The sequence below is a fragment of the Neoarius graeffei genome, chromosome 2 (genome assembly GCF_027579695.1).
Source record: "Neoarius graeffei isolate fNeoGra1 chromosome 2, fNeoGra1.pri, whole genome shotgun sequence".
In the NCBI taxonomy this organism is placed as follows: domain Eukaryota; kingdom Metazoa; phylum Chordata; class Actinopteri; order Siluriformes; family Ariidae; genus Neoarius; species Neoarius graeffei.
In genome coordinates, this window is record NC_083570.1 from 123,534,374 (window position 1) to 123,553,083 (window position 18,710).

General features: G+C 42.0%; 1 protein-coding gene across 10 annotated transcripts in view; it reads left to right on the forward strand.

The window, feature by feature from the left end:
• Window positions 1–18,710, forward strand: part of LOC132882239 (NACHT, LRR and PYD domains-containing protein 12-like) — a 1,431,284-nt gene that overhangs the window by 429,427 nt on the left and 983,147 nt on the right. For 8 of the 10 annotated variants that reach the window (XM_060915509.1, XM_060915503.1, XM_060915510.1 and 5 more), the window contains one exon: window positions 10,685–10,858. The exons of 1 other annotated variant lie outside the window; for it this stretch is intronic. In XM_060915509.1, the coding sequence (XP_060771492.1) occupies window positions 10,685–10,858 (174 nt within the window). Of the gene's footprint in view, window positions 1–3,010; window positions 4,778–8,444; window positions 8,640–10,684; window positions 10,859–18,710 lie in introns of all 10 variants that reach the window. One more of the 10 variants, XM_060915513.1, reaches the window with a different exon arrangement.

An 18,710-nucleotide genomic window follows, 5' to 3' on the forward strand; every position in this document is an offset into this window, starting at 1 on the left:
GGATAAATCTGTGCTCTCATCCAGCTGAAGTGCGAAGTATTCGCTGGCTCTCACCTGGTCCAACAGCTGAGCAGATACGTCTTGAGCCATGTCACCAATTCGTCGGCTCACGGTGTTATCAGAGAGTGGGACAGCAGCGATTTTTTTTTTTTGGCAGCATCCTCACCAAGCAATTCTCGGACGTCTTTGGTGGGTGGTAAAATCAAATCTTCTCCAATCGAGTGAGGTTTTTTTAGCACGAGCAATGTGGTACGAAGCTAAAAATGATGCCTTCAGGGCCGCTCGGGGACAGTACGGTAGCTTGCTGGGTGAATGCAGCAGATTGCCTGACCAAATGCTCTTCTTTGCATCTGAAGAAATCTACTGTTTTTTCAGCATCTATCGGATGTTTTTGTACCAAGTGACGTTGAAGTTTCAAAGGTTTTAAGAACTCATTTTACAGGGTCTCCAGACAGAGGACGCATTTCGGGCAATCATGGCCATTTTTCTGTATGGCTGTAAAGCCATACTTAATGTATGCTGCCTCATATTTTCGGATTTTAGTTGACCAGGACTTCTTAGTTTTTTTCGCAGCAGTGTCCTCCACAGCAGGGCTGTTGGTTTGTTCCTTCAGTCTCTTCTTCAAAAACCTGTCCATTTTGCGCTAGCAATACGCTAGCTTGAGGAGCAAAGCAGCTTGGTAAATGGTGCAAACTGCAGCGTCACAGGCAATCGGAGAGATGAGTATGGCAAACAACGTTTTGATATGATGTATTATTATTAATAATTATATTTTATAATAATGATTAAAAAACCAATTACAATATATTTAATAATAATTATTTTCAAAAAGTATATATTCTTTTTCACAATTTTTTTTGTTATTGTCCCTCCAACTTTCTGAGGCCCCCTGGCGGCCCCCACTTTGAAAACCACTGATTTAGACGACTGGAAGCTCCACAAAATTGGACGAGTTATTTCTGTAGTCGGTGAGAGAAATGAGGAGAAAAATGCCTACATGTGCAGCAGTGAACTGTACAAATCATCAAGTCAAAGGTTGTGGACGGACATTTCACCTGTGAGTATCGATAGCTAGCGTGTGATCATTTTACACGTGTGTGCACAGCGCCGTTTGCGTGGACCCCCTATAGGAAGAGAAAAAAACTCCTCTGTTTTTGTTGAAAATCTGACATTGATCTCTGGGATGAACACACTGTCAGATTATCGATGCAAATGTTCCTGACTAGATCAAAGCCTCTGTCTGTCTATAAAATATAAAAAAGGAAGAAGAAATGTATGAAGGAGAAAGCGACGGGAACTGAAATAATCTCCGTAAAAATAATTATAGAGCGGCGGCTACAATTATCGACACCTTAACGATCTTTTGGTCGTTGCAAAAGTGGCAAAGACTTTCAATCTGTAAATTGTGCGTGAATAATTACTCAAACTTCCACTGGGAAAAATGAGTTGATTCCTGATTATTTAGCGTATCAGATCACGTGACTCCGTTCCACAATTATCGACACCTTTGTCCACAATTATTGACATTCAGATGATTTTATTTAAAAAATCGTACATACTATTAAGTTAACAAGACATAGCTTTAATTTAAAAATTGTTTTACATAGACTTGTACTAAATATAAAATCTTTTATATAAATATATGGATGTTGGTGTTTACATAAATGAGGAAGTAATTCTAAATGTTTGTAAACAAATCAACTGAATGTTTAACCTGCGTCAGGAAATCTTTTTGTTCCACTTTCGAAGTATTTTTGTAGTTCATGTTTTGTTAATCATTCGTTGTTGTTTGTATTAATTTCTAGTTTTGTCGTTGACCAATAAATGTCAACAGGCAGTCGACATTGTAACCACATGAAAATCCAGGTCAAAGGTCGCATGTCATTCCTCGAACCAAAATATAAAATGTCCACTGATATTGTGGTCTAATTCTATTTATTGCAATCGGATTCCAAATACTCTATAAACATTCCATTCTGTTCTGAACCAGAAAAAATATATAAATCACAGCACTTTTATTTTTTTAAAGCACTTCATCTACTTCAACAATGTTACACACAGAGATCGATCCATAACAGTCGTAAATGTCCCTTAATCCCACAGGGTGTCGATAATGGTGGACACCGGTGAAAGTGATCACTATTATCGACACCTCACGTGACTTCTCAAACGCACGTTTAGATACAAAATGGAGCCTGTAAATGAAAGAGTAAGAAATAAAGTAGGTTTTGACGAGGAGATCATGAAATATCTGTGAATTTGATCAGTAAAAACATGTCCATGATCTTTCCACCATGCTTACCTGCGATGATAACGTCCGGGTTTTCCTCAAACTGCTGATAGTGCTAAAAGAAATTCCGTCTCGGGTAACGAGCTGTCTCATCAGATGACAAGATCAAAGGGTGGGGGTGGGGTCTTGCGGTTGATTGATTAACCAATAATAACTGCTGTAACTGAAACTCAGCTTTGTACGATTGTTTTTAAATTGGTAAATCTGAAAAGGTGTCGATAATTATGGACTGTTGATAATTGTAGCTGCCACTCTAGTAGTAAAAAAAGAGCCATGAAAAAAAATGATCAGAGACTGAACTGGAAAAAGGAAAAAAAAACTAACAGTGAAGCGGAGTGTGATAAAGAAATGTAAGGAATGGGGGTCAAGTTGAGAAAATAAGAGGAGGTAATGAAAGGGGGCGGAGTCAGGAGATACTTTTCTTGGGGCAAATTAGATGAGATACCACGGTTTAACACACAAGCCAAAGACACGCGATGGGAGTGGTAATATGGCGGCCAGACGGCTTCACTCGTCTCTCCAGCGGGGAATAGGCTCTGAGCTCTCCAGGTTTTATATAGAGCTCAGTGGAAAAGATACAATCAAATCCGGTAAATCCATAGTGTTAGCATCCTAAAGAACGGTTATCTGTGGGAACCAGTCAGAAAAAACTGTGATGTTAAACTGTAATAATTGGAGCCCAGGTCTCACCACGTCTTCTTATTTCACCCCGTCACACAGACACGCCCCAGAATCTCCTGCTGTAAATGAATTCCAGAAAAAGTTCAGATTAAATCTGATGAAGAAGTTTCAGTGTTTAAATGGAGTGATGATAAAGCCAGAAACGCGAGCGCTCCTGAATGAGATCTACACCGAGCTCTACATCACAGAGGGAGACAGTGGAGACGTCAATAAAGAACATGAGGTGAGACGGCTCGAGGCAGCGTCCAGGAGAAAAACAACAGAGGAAACGCCAATCAAATGCAGCGACATCTTTAAGCCCTTATCTGAAGAAGCCCAACCCATCAGAACTGTAGTGACAAAGGGCGTGGCTGGTATCGGAAAAACAGTCTCTGTGCAGAAGTTCATTGTGGACTGGGCTGAAGGGAAAGCAAATCAGGACGTCCCCCTCATATTTCCACTTCCTTTCAGAGAGCTGAATCTGATGAAGGATGAAAACCTGAGTCTGCTGGAGCTCCTTCATGTCTGCTTTAAGGAAACCAGAGAAACAGAAATGTCCAGGTTGGAAAAGGTTCTGTTCATTTTTGATGGATTGGACGAGTGTCGTTTCCCTCTGGATTTCCGGAACACAGTGAGAGTGTGTGATGTAACTGAATCAGCATCGGTGTGTGTGCTGCTGATAAACCTGATCAAAGGGAATCTGCTTCCCTCTGCTCTCGTCTGGATCACCTCCCGACCAGCAGCAGCTGATCAAATCCCCTCTGAGTACGTCCATCGAGTCACAGAGGTACGAGGGTTCAATGACCCCCAGAAGGAGGAGTACTTCAGGAAGAGGGTCAGTGATCGGAGCCTGGCCGAGAACATCATCACACACCTGAAGTCATTAAGAAGCCTGTACATCATGTGTCACATCCCAGTCTTCTGCTGGATTTCAGCCGCTGTCCTCGAGAGAATGTTGGGTGAAGCAGAGAGTGGAGAGATCCCCAAGACTCTGACTCAAATGTACACACACTTCCTCATCATTCAGACAAACGTCATCAGAGAAAAATACTCAAAGAAGCAGGAGAGTGATGAAGAAATGCTGCTCAAACTGGGACAGCTGGCTTTTGAGCAGCTGAAGAAAGGCAACCTGATCTTCTATGAGGAAGACCTGCGAGGGTGTGGCATTGATGTGACAGAAGCAGCAGTGTACTCAGGTGTGTGTACGCAGATCTTCAGAGAGGAGCCTGGGCTTCACCAGAGTAAAGTGTACTGCTTTGTTCATCTGAGCATTCAGGAGCATCTCGCAGCTCTGTATGTGCATCTGACCTTCATGAAGGAAAAGAGAAATGTTCTTGATCAGAGTCGGTCCAAGACAATTTCAGATTTACACGAGTGTGCTGTAGATCAGACGTTAGAATCTGAGACTGGACATCTGGATCTGTTCCTCCGCTTTCTTCTGGGTCTCTCACTGGAGTCCAATCAGAAACTCTTACATGCCTTAGTAACACAGACAGGAAGTAGCTCCCAGAGCAAAGAGGAAACAGTTCGGTACATTCAGGAGAAGATCAGTAGAGATGAGCTTCCTGCAGAAAAATCCATCAATCTGTTCCACTGTCTGAATGAACTGGGTGATGATTCTCTCGTGGAGGAAATCCAACGCTACCTGAAATCTGGGAAACGAAGTGAACTCTCTCCTTCACAGTGGTCTGCTCTGGCGTTTGTGTTACTGACTTCAGCACAGGAGCTGGAGGAGTTTGATCTGAGTAAATATATCAGTCCAGAGGAGGTAACAGATCGGGTTCTTGTGAAGGTGATGCCTGTGATTGCAGCGTCCAGAAAAGCCGTGTAAGTAAAGCTGAATAGAACTGTTCTACTGTTCCACTGTTAGAAAGAGAGAAACTGAAAGCACTTTGACAGAAACGCACTTTGGGATGTTTTGAGTTTCAGGTGATCCAGAGTGTGTTAATACAAATAGATCAGTAGATAAATGAGGGGAAAACAGCTGCATGTAGAATTGAATAAAACTGAAGTTCAGCTATTAAAGAAGTCGAAACCAGTTGATGTCATTTCAGGAGAAAAATGTTTACGTCTCACATTCTGCCATTTTGTCCCAAGAAGTGTGGAAGCTGTGAGCTGAAGATGGAAGTGACAGCCAGCTAACGAGACTCACAAACACCACATTTCCAAAACTGAACAAATAATCAAACAGAACTTTATACTGACAGTTTATTTACAATATTTACAAATTACACCGCTATTGCAGGCTCCGATGTCCCGTAAACATTGAGGGTTTTTTTCTGTGTAAAACCTTCACTGAGTGCAGTGTGAGGGTTTTTTGTTCACATCCCTCCACATTAAATTTGTGTTGTAGCTGAAATGTAATTACACAGACGCTGGGCCTGTAGAGCCATGTGGAGTTTGCAGTCATACAAAATTATAATTCCACAAAACTTTCCTGTTATTAATGACCTGATAAATAGAGGATATTACACGGTGGCACGAAGATCTGAAATTTATCTTCGAGTGGTGAATGTACATATCACGAGTGAGCGAAGTGAGCGTGTAATGTTCTTTATATTATATGGACACATCCACAAAAAATACACAAGTTAATCAAAAGGGTTTTAATTTTGAACCGGTTCGCCATTTTGACAACGCGCGTCTAATCAGCGGGGAAACGCTGGGAGTGACGTCATCGGGGTGAAATATCGGGAAATATGACGCAGACACGAGTGTTTTACTGGGAAATCCACCGCTCGTGTTTTTCATCCGAGCTCCATCCGGGACAGGGAGAACCAGAACCGAGACGTAAATCTCTATCTGTCACTCGTGAGGAAATCAGTGAGTTGTTTTGATAAATTTGGGGACTTTTTGTTTGTGAACGTGTCGATATAATAAAAAGAAAATCACACGTTGGCTTGAAGATCTGAAGTTTATCTTCTCGTGTTGAAAAATATTTGACTTGTTCACTTCGCTCCCTCGTGATCTATACATTCACCGCTCGAAGATAAACTTCATGTCTTTGTGCCACCGTGTAATATCCTCTGTATGTGTCCCTCAGCTCCAGGATGGGTTTCATATGAAAAATACGAGTGGCGTGTTTCCCAGTAAAACACTCGTGTCTGTCTAATAAAAGGTTTTATTCAGGTGCTGAAAACAGCCTTTCACAGAGCGCTTATTAGAAGCACTATTCTTATTTATTTTTAAAACGTCACAGGGTCGATTGAAAAAAAGTTTGTTTCCGGTCGCCCGTCCAACCCTGAACATTTCTGAAGTGTTGGAAAAATACAAGCAGTCTTTTTTTTTTTTTAAGTATCACGCATTTCAAATGATGGAAACCGTTTACCGCTGCTCAGAAACAATCGCGGCTACGGGCGCAGCCATATTTGATGTACCACGTGACGACAGCGATAACACGCGGGAATTCAACGTGATTCTCGCGGGAAACCAATTGGCGACAAAATTGTGACAAACGTAACGCAAGCACATGCGTTATTTAACGTTCACTTCACATGCATGAAAACCAGTCACAGCCAATATAAAACTATCCCAGACTCATCCCTCCACACACAATCCCAGTCAGAATCACACATCAGCATTCGTGTCCGCCTGCAATTATAGCGCCACTGAAAAAGGTGCTCAGGTCAGTGCAGACATCCCACTTGAAGATCTGCTGGAAAGGTTTGAGCATTGATTCAGTAAAACTGTCGTGTAAGTGGCGGTAGACGGATGTCATCGCTGGAAGAGTGTGTTTATTCTAAAAACAATAAGCAGGTATACAATTCCAAAACATTGGGAAGAATCAAAATCGGAAGACGAGCAAAGGTCATGTGATCTACAGACAGGCGAGTCGAGGCCGAGACAAAAACCGGAGTAATAACACAAAGAACGGCTCGAGAAGGTCAGGCATGAGTGCACTGAGCGGTGACGTCACGAAGTCTGTTTGTGTTCAGCCTGTAATTGGTCCTTGAGTCACGCGCTGCTCATTGAGTGTGCGACTGCACGTGGGCGCCAGTGATCGTTCGTGGCTGGGGGCGGATGTGACAAAAACGTTATTTTAATGAATATTAAAATGAATCTCTTCCATGTCATTTTAAAACGAGACCCGAAACTAACATTAAACTGTACAATCAGTTAACAGCCAGTGTCGCTTTACTCGCGCATGCTTAAGTTACGACAACAACTTTACGACAGCCCACAATCTGTCAACTCCGATCTGTCTTACGGCAGCTACTGTTATCAACACATCTTCATGCTCATGCATTCATTGTGGAACTGATAAAGCAGAACATTATGAAGTGTTGATGTTGCGTTTGTGGGATTAAACATTGCGCGGTGGTGGATGAACAAAAGAAAAACCTCAAAAAGTATTAATTTTATTTCCGTGAAATCCTGCAATCATGCATATAATTATAATAAATTTCCATCATAACTCAGTTTGATATTTAGTCACCAAATTGTTTGTACGTACCAATTTAATACGGTTCTGAAAGAAAAGGAAAATATCTGACCATCGTACCCTGAATTTTTTGAGGTTGTGACAGAAAACCATTCCATTATCCATCCATCCGTTATCCGTAACCGCTTATCCTGTACAGGGTCGCAGGCGGGCTGGATCCTATCCCAGCTGACTACGGGCGAGACGCGGGGTTCACCCTGGACAAGTCGCCAGGTCATCACAGGGCGACACACAGAGACACACAACCATTCACACTCACATTCACACCTACGCTCAATTTAGAGTCACCAGATAACCTAACCTGCATGTCTTTGGACTGTGGGGGAAACCGGAGCACCCGGAGGAAACCCACGCGGACACGGGGAGAACATGCAAACTCCACACAGAAAGGCCCTCGCCGGCCACTGGACTTGAACCCACAACCTTCTTGCTGTGAGGCGACAGCGCTAACCACTACACCACCGTGCCACCCCTGTGACAGAAAGCACAATTTATTATTTTTTATTTTTTGCTTGGCCTAATGTAAATTTATTCCGCGCTAATTATTCTGTTGTTGTAATGTCCTGACAGCGTTTATAAATTGTAACTTTTTTTGTTGTGTCGACCTTCTCACAGCTTTTATTCTTTTTCATGCTGTCGCTCTTTGGTGTGTTTATTTGTCTCTGAAACAAAAAGCTCTGTCTCAAACTGCAGTGTCCTTTTCTGGGAGAGGTCTTTACCCCCCACACACAGGGAAAGTCAGACAGGGAGACACAACACACAGAGTGTAAGGGGAAGAACATGTCCAGTCTGTACATCACTGGCACCAGGAACAAATAAGGAGCACCTGGCAACACACACACACTGTTCTCCAACGAGCTCATCATGAGTCGCTCCATAAAACCCCTTCAGCACAGGGCTGGTGATCATTTCAGTAGCTCACTAATTAGAGAACAAATCCAATGTCCGAGCTGTTCAGATAAATATGACTCTGCCTCTAACTCTGCCTGCTTCATCTCAACCTGACTTTGATCATTTGGGTGAGTTTATTATGTTTTATTTTATTTCCTTCAGTATCAGTTGTGATGGAATTGAAGGGAGCAGCGCTAAAGCTCTGGCCTCAGTGCTCAACTCAGAAACCTCCAATCTGAGAGAACTGCATCTGACTGTGAGGAGACTGAATCTGACTGGGAATAAACTAGAAGACTCAGGAGTGAAGCGTCTCTGCGCTGTACTGGAGAATCCTCACTGTAAAGTGGAGAGCCTGGTGTAAGATCATCTCTTTGTGTACATTATTGATTTTCAGTTGAATTTGACTGTAACAGTCCAACATGCAGAACAAATATATTCCTCATTAAACTCATCACTTCTGCATTAAAGCACTAATTAAACACACTGAGAATTCGATACGTGGGGATAAAAATACAGTTAAAGCAGGGTTTTCATTAGTATGGAAAACAGATGAAATGTTGCCCTGGTGGGAGGACCGGGGGGGCGGAGCCCAGAGCCGAAAACGAATTTTGCAATTTCTAACAGCCAGTCGTTAGCTCTCCATGGTCCATCTGAAATAGAAATTCAAGTCATTCCTGGGTCTCATGGCGATTACAGTTCGTATGCCACAAAACCCAATCAAGATTTGGGAAATCAGAACAACACCAACGCTTGCAGAATAAAGAAATCGAATGTATAACGACAAACATGCAAAATAGCAATAACTTTTTTAAAATGTAAACTGGGCAGGGTTCTCCACTTTTCAAAAATAAAAGGAGGAGGCGGGGCCCCAGTGGGGGGCCAGGGGGACAAAATCCCCCTGAAGCTGATGGACTTTGGGCTTTTTTGACAGTGAAACTGGCCAATAAATGGATTGGAAATGCTAAATCAGTGTTAAAATCATTTTACAGAAAATTAATGCATTCTTACTGTACATATCATCTTTATTGTCAATGTGAGACTCATTTGACATTCCAGTTGAGACTGATGCGCCTGTTGCGCGTCCCTGAATTAATTATATTTTTTCTGTGTGAGAAAAATAAATGAACTTCCATGCATAAACAAAATACCCAATTACAATAAATGCATATATTTTTTACAATACACATAATTAATGTTAATTGGGTGAAAGCACTCCAATCCATGCACCAGCTGGTGCGCGTGCCCGAGACTGGCACTACAAAGCCACCCGGCCTCCGTAGTTCGGGTCCTTTGACCCAGGAGCCCAGAAGTCCTGCAGTAAACAAACACTGAAGCAGCGGGAAAATGCAGCTCTCGCCTACACAATCACAGATACGCAAAATAAAAGACCTGAACTTAATGTGTGTGTGTGTGTGTGTGTGTGTGTGCGCTGTTATATGATTACTGTAACGGTGTAGGGTCAGAAAAGACGATAGATAAGCGTACCCGTTGCACAACAATGCTACAAACACCTGCAGTGTTATTTAGCTGCTGGCTCGTTATTTTGGCCACTTCAGGTCGCCCCGTATGCATTCGTTTAATGGTCTTCTGCGTGTTAAATAGTTTCAAATTTATAATAAAGCGAATACTTTATGATTTATTTGGTGAGTGCTGATGAAGTCACGGGGGGGTTTTTTTGGGGTTTTTTTGGCCAAGGGAAGGGTGGCGGGCCAGAATTATAACGTGGCGGTGCGCCACTTTAAAAGCGCCCGTGGAGAACACTGCTGGGCATTTTCCGCGAGACTTACCAGTTTTTTTTTTTTTTTTCTGCGAAGCCGAAATTGAACAGCGTTCGCTTTCATTTTTTCGCGGTCGCCATCATGCTATACCATACAGGATAGGGTCGCCATCTTACCATGTGGGAACCGTGTGATATGCTATAATTTAATACGCGCGAAATGATTGGATGATATAAGAAGGATTAGCCAATCGGTTCCCACCTTTTATCTAGTCACATGTACACAGCCTCAGCAACCAAACGGCGCATAAGTAACGACGTTCCTTATCAAGTAAGTCCAACGAGAAAGTTTGAACAATTACGGGAAAATTGCATTTGGCCAAAAAACAGCCGATTCAGACGTCATTACAAGCGATGATTTCGATCGGCAATCGGTTACTAATGAAAACCCTGTTAAACACAGATGAGTCAGGTTTCTTTTTTCTTTTTTCCTTAAACCAGTAAAACCTTTACACCTCTTGTAGACTCGATGTCAAGAATAATCAAAAATAGCTTTAATAACTGGTCAGAGTTAATAATATCTTGTGATTGGACAAGAGAAGGGAGACAGTCCATCATCAGACTCATCATCTTTAAAGTCAGTATTAAATCTGTTGATGAAGTGTGTGTCATTGTGTCTCTGCAGGTTGCGTGATTGTGGTGTCTCAGATGAAGGCTGTGCTGCTCTGAGTTCAGCTCTGAGATCAAACCCCTCACACCTGAGAGACCTGAATCTGACCGATAATAATCTGGGAGACTCAGGAGTGAAGCGTCTCTCTGCTGTACTGGAGAATCCTCACTGTAAACTGGAGACACTGGGGTAAGATCATCTCTCTGAGAGTCACATGACCTGCTCCTCAGTAAGACCCATTCTCTAATAGTGAGACTGAAGCAGAGGTTTTAGCTTCATCATCAGTGTCCTGAGGAGGAAGATTGTTTCTGTTCACTGCACACTGATGATTTGTCACAGAGTCTTTGGGTCAGATGGACGTATGTGAGAAGCTGCAGCACAAAACGGGACTTGATCCGACTGCGATGTGTCTGAACTCACTGTGAAATTTACTACAACACTGTAACGAATCCCACAAACTGCACCTGAGACTCAAACTAACTGCCCTCTGTGTGAGCAGCAGTGACATGGTGGAAATGATCTCGGGAATACAAAATTTGAAAACTAAAATGAGACGTTAATGCCAAAGAATTGAAGGAAAAAATAGGCTTTTAAATAAAAAAATTAAATGGAGCCGACCATAGTAACCGTCTTTCTGCTGATTTTTGAATAATTCAAATAATCTAATACAGTAATAAATATAGCCACTAGCAGATATAAATTATTACTAATTTCATGGGAAGTGAAAAAGCTCAGCACATCTGGCTCTCTGTCTTCATGTCACTCTGATGTACATTTTCTATTTACTGTAAATTTGACTCCCTAAATCTGTCGAACCTGATGAACCCGAGATGTAAATATTTTACACTCAGTTTTATAATTCAGGAATGTTTTAATTGGTAATAAATGATCAGTCAGTAATGTGGTTTAGAAAAGACACGAATGTTTATTCTCCTCAGAATGAACGCTTTAAGTTTGACATTAGCCGATCTTTGTTTGAATCCATGATGGTGCTTGTTTTTCACCGTGATTCAGACTTTTAGTTCCTTGATTCGACAATAATATAAATCTATAGTGTTTTATAAATGCACGCTGTAGACGCCGGAGAAACGAGTTTATTGTCCCTGTGTCGTGCACTATAAGTCTAGTAGAGACCCATCTGAGATTCTCTCTCGCGGATTAAAGTTCATGGTCACTCTGCTGTTCTCTGTTCAGCTTCAAATATATATTAGGTTATTTGAATTTGAAGCTGATGGTTTAATATCCCACACAACAGATGAGAGAAATAAATATAACACTCAGTATTGTCATCATTGATTCTAATTAACCGTGTCATTAAAGTCCAAGTCACAAGTGAGCCGAGGGTATGTGTCTAGCAGTCTGGCTGTGCTGGATGATGATGGTGTGACTGCACCTGATGAGAGTCGGTTGCGGGGTAGGCTCAGGAACTCAAACATTGTCTAGCCTTGAGACTGTACTTGGGCATCTGTCCCCGGGGCGTTCTGCTCAATTGTCTGCTCTTATTAGGGAATATTTGTGTTTATTTAGTGATGTTCCAACTCGTACACACCTAATTGAGCATGACGTTGATGTAGGTGATTCTCAGCCAATTCGACAGCGTTTCTCGAATTGTTTCTTGGTCAGTCGTATCTGTATTGCAGCGTGCCTCACCAGATGGCAGTCGGTGCTATTTTTATGATGGTCTTTGGTATGACTCGATCGCGAATACAGCTCACAATCTCCCAGTCGAGAGGCAGACACGCTAACCACTAGGCCAACTCGCGGTGTTTATTCTAATGAACAGGTGATATTAAATCCTCATGACATTCTGAATAATAAAGTTAATTTTCCACACTCATTGTAGGAGCCAAACTTTAATTTAAACTTGCTTTGGTTTAGAGATTCATATTTTTTGCTTTCGATTTACTGGCACTTAGCTTGGAACTTTTATTTGACGGAGCCTTAGGTCACCTGTTCAGGTAGAAGATGGTGCCCTCCGTGTGCTCAGTCGAGTCTCAGTTAGACAGTGGAAGATGCTGGAGACCAGTAGTTGTGGGGTTTTATTTATTTATTAATTTAAACCGCTTCAAAGCTATGCTTGAACAATTAGACTTAAAGGAGAACTGAAGTCATTTTTAAACTTGCTTTATTTCTTAACATGTTATTCAATTATGTTTTCGGTTTTAGTAACCTTATATCGTGACTCGTATTGGCAACTAATTGCAATTAAATATTATATTTATCGGCCTATTCGGTTTTTAGCCATGTTGGATTTAGTTCGTTTGGTCCATGGCAGGCGTCGCTTATCTGCACGATCTTCACGAGACTTGTGCGAGACTTGGAAACGTGAAGTGTCAGCCAGGTGTCAGCGCCGCCATTTTGAAAACTGTTTTCCAAACGAAATATTGCACAAAAGAGTTTAAATGACGATTACTGCCTATAGGCCGTAAGGTGAACCCCGTTTTCGTTTCATCTCGCTCCGACGTCTCTGAACTACGAAATATTTATTTTAAAACTAAGAATGAGTACTAGAAAGTGTGGTGAAAAAAGTTCTTATAATCCTGTCAATTCCTCGCACCGAGCGGCAAACTATTTTCCTCTAAAAATGACGTGTCGGGACATCACGTGACCGGTCTGGACCAATCGCGTTGCCGATTTTTGACCACAGATCAGCTGACAGCTTGCGTAATTACAGTCACATTAGTAGAAAAAGTCTCCAAAACACCCTCCAAAGTGGGTGAAATGTCTTCTAAGTCCTAAATAGTGCTTTAAATACATCACTAAGACAATATTGCATATATGTGGTATATTGAAGTGTTTATATTATTAGAATAAAAATTATTTTTATTATCACCATTATTATAGTACAAAATATGGTGTAATGGTCTATGACTAGGACCATTCATGCATTCATTCTCTTAGGTTATTAACTATAAAGTACTGATCAACCATAAAACAATTTGCTTGAAAAACAGACCTACAAATGTTACACAGGCAGTAATGGAATAGAGTATTGACTCGTCATTGTGGGCTATACACACCATGGATTAGCCATAAAATGGCATATATAATATATAGGCAATGCGTGTGATTTCAGATCAAGATTTAAGAAATTGTGCAGGAAGGAGAAGAGTCCATAGGAATAATAATAATAATACACAATAATAATAATAATAATAATAATAATAATAGTACAACCTATATATATATATATATATATATATATATATATATATATATATATATATATATATATATATATATATATATAATATTGCAGTTCTATTGCTCAGTTCAGAGGCACAATGGCAGGGATTCAAGTATTCACTACCTATGCAGCGGCACAGTAGAGGTAGGTAAACGCACTAGGCAGCACTATGCACCTGCAGCAGCGGCAACAAAGAAGATGCAAGACTGAGTCATCATACAACACACAACAGAACTATGTGGCAAATTGCAAACTTTAATAGAAAATGTAAACAACAAAACAGTGATACATACACATTACAAATGCAAATTTTATATATATACACACAAAAAAAAAAAAAATATATATATATATATATATATATATATATATATATAAGTCCTGTGGCACGGTGCAAAAAGGCAGGGGTCAGCATCCAGGCAATGACCTAGGTGTCAGTGACAGAGAAAGAGGGGGGGGGGGAGACACACACACACACACAGTGCTGTGACTAATTGTCTTCACATTGAACAGTAGCAAGTAGCATTCTATGGTCATGTATGAGAAGTTAGTACATGGCTTACTTGTCCTTCTCTTGTCTAGCAGGCTCATTCAGAAATCTGGTGTACTGCTGGTAGCAGCTCTTGTGGTACTGCACCTCCAGAGCCACACAGTCTTTGTCCTTAATGTGTACCAGAATACTGTGGTCATCTTTAGTCTCAGCAGCAGTCTGCAACTTGCCTTGGCAGACAGAAAGACATGCTTATTACCACATAGGAATTTAAGTTTGCCAGTAGCATATTCACATAAAGGCACACATATGTTACATGCATACAAACATTGAAACATAACATCCACGCATGCAAACACACTTGCAGAGGGAGATAGCACTGTAGATAGTCATCAGTGATAGTGACCCTTTGTGTGTGGGGGGGCAGGGGGGTTGATCAGTGATAGTGACCCTTTGTGTGTGGGGGGGCAGGGGGGTTGATCAGTGATAGTGACCCTTTGTGTGTGGGGGGGCAGGGGGGTTGATCAGTGATTGTGACCCTTTGTGTGGGTGTGTGGGTGGGTTTGCTTACCTGCTGTTAAGGTCTCAGCTTTTGAAAGAGCTTCCCTTTGTCGTTTGCCTCCCTTTAAGACGAATTTGAGGGTTTTTTTTTTACATATAATGCACAGGGCAGGAAGGACGGGACCTGAGCTGGACATAGGCAGTGCTGACCTGGATCTAAGACTCTTAGTGCTGCCCGATGTTGAGGGGCCAGCTTCGGAGGGGGGGGCCAGCTTCGGGGGGGGGGGGCAGCTTCGGAGGGGGGGGGGGGGGGGGGGCAGCATCTTGAGTTTCATCTCCCCCTTCTTTCTCGCGCACCATACGCTTTCCCGCTCGTTCAATAGCAAGTTTGTCCGTAAACCTGCGGTAACATGCAGGGTGGAAGGCAGCATCCTCGGGTAGCTTGTCAAACTCTAAATCTACAGTGTTTGTAGTTTTCGGCTAGTAGGCCGTAACGTGAACCCCGAAAAGTCTTTCAGAAACAAGATTCCGCTCCGACGTCTCCGAACTACATAATATCCAATTCTTAAAAATGGACGTATTATGAAATGATGTCATCAAAAAGTTCTCACCTTGCAATACTGTCAATTTTTCGCACGAAGGCTTGAAAAAGCGAACTAATGTCATCGGTGCGGAATGATATTTTGGCACCGCGGAATAAGATTTCGCTACAGAACAGGTTCCACGGTTGCTGACGTAGCCCCATTTCGTAAACAAGAGACCAACATGGCAGCCGCCACAGCCTCGTCTAGCAGCAGTGGAGGAGAGGAAAGTTTGGAAATAACGGCAAAAAGGAGAAAACTTCTTGCACGTAAGCAGTGCTATATGATTACATCAGCATTCGAAAGAGGGCGCGCGCGTCTTTTGACAACCTCTGTGTCTGAAATCGCTCCCTACTCACTATATAGGGCACTGTATAGTGGGGACGCCATTTTGTAGCGCTGTCCAAAACCTAAGTGAGGATTATTTGCACCCTATATAGTGCACTCAAAGTATCCCACAATGCACCATGAAAAATAGTGTACAGCGATGGTCACTAACCAAAGCAATATATCCCATCATGCATTGCGGTCACGCTGAAAGAAATCAAATTAAAAGTCTCAAATTTGATTTAATAAAAGTCTGCGGCAGAGAAGAAAGTATTCAGCCTTGATTTAAAAAACTGAAAGCTGCAGGTACTTTGTGTTGATTGTGTGAAATACGCTCAGTATAATATGGATTTATCACAAAAACACATGCGTGTATTTATTATTTTGAAACCCACCAGCCGACTGATCTGGCACGTTTTAATTGTGCGACAGTAATGACGTAAATACCAGCGCGACGGACTAGTGTCCGAAAGTGTGTTTTCATTTTACCCATGAGCTCACTATCCAGTAATTCCCTACATAGGGAGTCGGGAACGAGTGAGTGATTTCGGACACAGGGAACGTTGGCAGATGTTGGCCACTTTGATTTCCGCTGTAAGTTTTACTTCCGTCCTACGATGTCTTGCACAGGTCTCAACGAATCTCGATTACGGCCACTGCTTTGACATATGGACTGATATATTGCATGGCATATTTCAAACACTCAAAACTTGCTATGGACCTTGTGCACCTACATCAGAGGTCAAGTTTGTTTATCCGCCATATTGGGTATCAAGCCGCAGCTCACTTCACACGCGGAAGTTTTTGGAGAGTGATTAACATTTTCAGTCAGAATGGCTTGTTGTGTGGCAGTAGGGTGCTCTAACAGAAAAAGCGTGAAGGGTTTATCGTTTTACCGGTTCCCCGCTGATCAAGAGCGGAGGAAGAAGTGTTGCTGCTACGTGTGAGCAGACTTCTCCCAGACCTGCCATACATGTGCAGTGGCCACTCACAATAACACCATCCTGCTCGCATATGATCCACACATTGACTGCGCGCGAGCAGCCTGAGAGGCTGCGCGCGAGCGGCCTGAGAGGCTGCGCGGCTGCGCATGAGCGGGCTGAGAGGCTGCGCGGCTGCGCATGAGCGGGCTGAGAGGCTGCGCGGCTGCGCATGAGCAGGCTGAGAGGCAAGGTCCCAGGAAGATAAAACGGTGAGTCCGTTCCAATTTAGTCAATACAAGTATACTTTCCATTTTCAATCATGCCCACTCGCGGCCAGAAAAGTCAAGCAGAGTGGTTTGTTGCTGAGCCGTTGAGTATTCCTCAACCCTGGTACTATTTGTATTACTATAAGTTCTTATTTTTGTTCAAACAGGATTATGTTTCGTTTCAACATCGATAATAGCGATATGTAAATAAGATCTATTCTGAAAAGTCGATGTATGGTACGCACCTGTGAAGAAATAACAAAACGCTTTTCACGCATATGAACTAGCACGTTCCGTCCCCATCCTGAGGAGAAATATCTGTAAGCTTCTAGTGACTTGTAGGCTTTTAGTGACTGACCACTGTAACCCCCTGGCGTGTTGATTAGATAGTGATATGCATCGGGGTAACTTGCGTCTGGCAGCTCATTACTTGAACAATCAAGCGCAGATTTGGTTTCACTCTTACTAGGGTCATTCTCCAGAAAAGGTGGAATCTGGGAAACATAAAATAAACATAAAACCAACAAAAATAAAACCAACAAAAATATTTGATTGAACATGTGCAACTTTATTAAAAAATGTAAATAATCAACATTATGTAAATCCATTTGACTTGCGCCATCAATTTTTTCCTTGTAAAACCAAAAGTAGTTGAAGAATATTCAAATAGTATCCAAGAATTTGCCTTTAAAATATGAGCTAATGAATACATAACTGATCAAAAAGAAAATGTTGCTGGATAGTAACAATAATTCATGTATAACAGGACATCACTGAAAAAAACACGAAGTAACGCCAGTGATGTGCCATAACACCAATGACGTACAAGAACATAATACTCCCCTTTTTTGGAGATAAACTCATTTTCCAGCTCTAATTTCCCTATTTTAACCTCTCCTTTTAAAGTCCCAGCTCTTCTTTCAGATACGCCCAAATCTTGTCATCCAACTGGATGTATCTCTTGTTAACAGCAACTGGCTCGAGCATAAGGCACATTACTTGATCTTCCCCATACCAGTTCACATCTTCTATTGGGGATGGCCAGTAGAACTTGTTCAGGTCATACTTGCTGCTCCTGTGCATGCATTTAATTTTGACATTCTGTTCCTCCACCATCAGGATAATGCCAGGGTATGGCTGCTCATCATACTTCACAATACACCATTGCCCACAATGATGGCTCTCAATCACTTCTGGTGGGTATTGCAATGTTTGTGGCTCTGACTGGTCTTCCTGTGTTGGTGGAACAGCTCCAATAATGTCTGTCAAGACTGTCTGGACTGCTCTCATTTGCTGTCTGCGTCTTGCCTGGTTAACACGCCATGCCTTCCTCTGAGCCCTCTTCTCCCTTTCACTTAACTCTCCTACATTCTTCCTTTTTTTGGTCAGGATATCATTGACATAACCCTGACGCCTTTTCTCCAAGTACTCTGCCCTACGTACAGGGTCTGCATCTCTCCGCTGCCTGTATAATTTCTGCTTTTCAGCAGCACTCAATTTGGCCATACCTGACAAATAGAAAAGTACAATAGCATAATGATGGCTATACAATAATTAAACCATTTAAAACCATTATTTAAGTTTTTTCTCCTCCTAATGTATTTTTTGTAGCTTTTATGTGGGTCATTTATACTGTACAGGAATGTCATTGGTGTTACTGGTTTTGCCAGGAAGAAGAGTAACCCCAATGACGGTAACCCTAATGACATTTTTTGTGGAAAACTACAATTTCAACAAAATGGCTGCTGCGTGTCAGACCACATGTT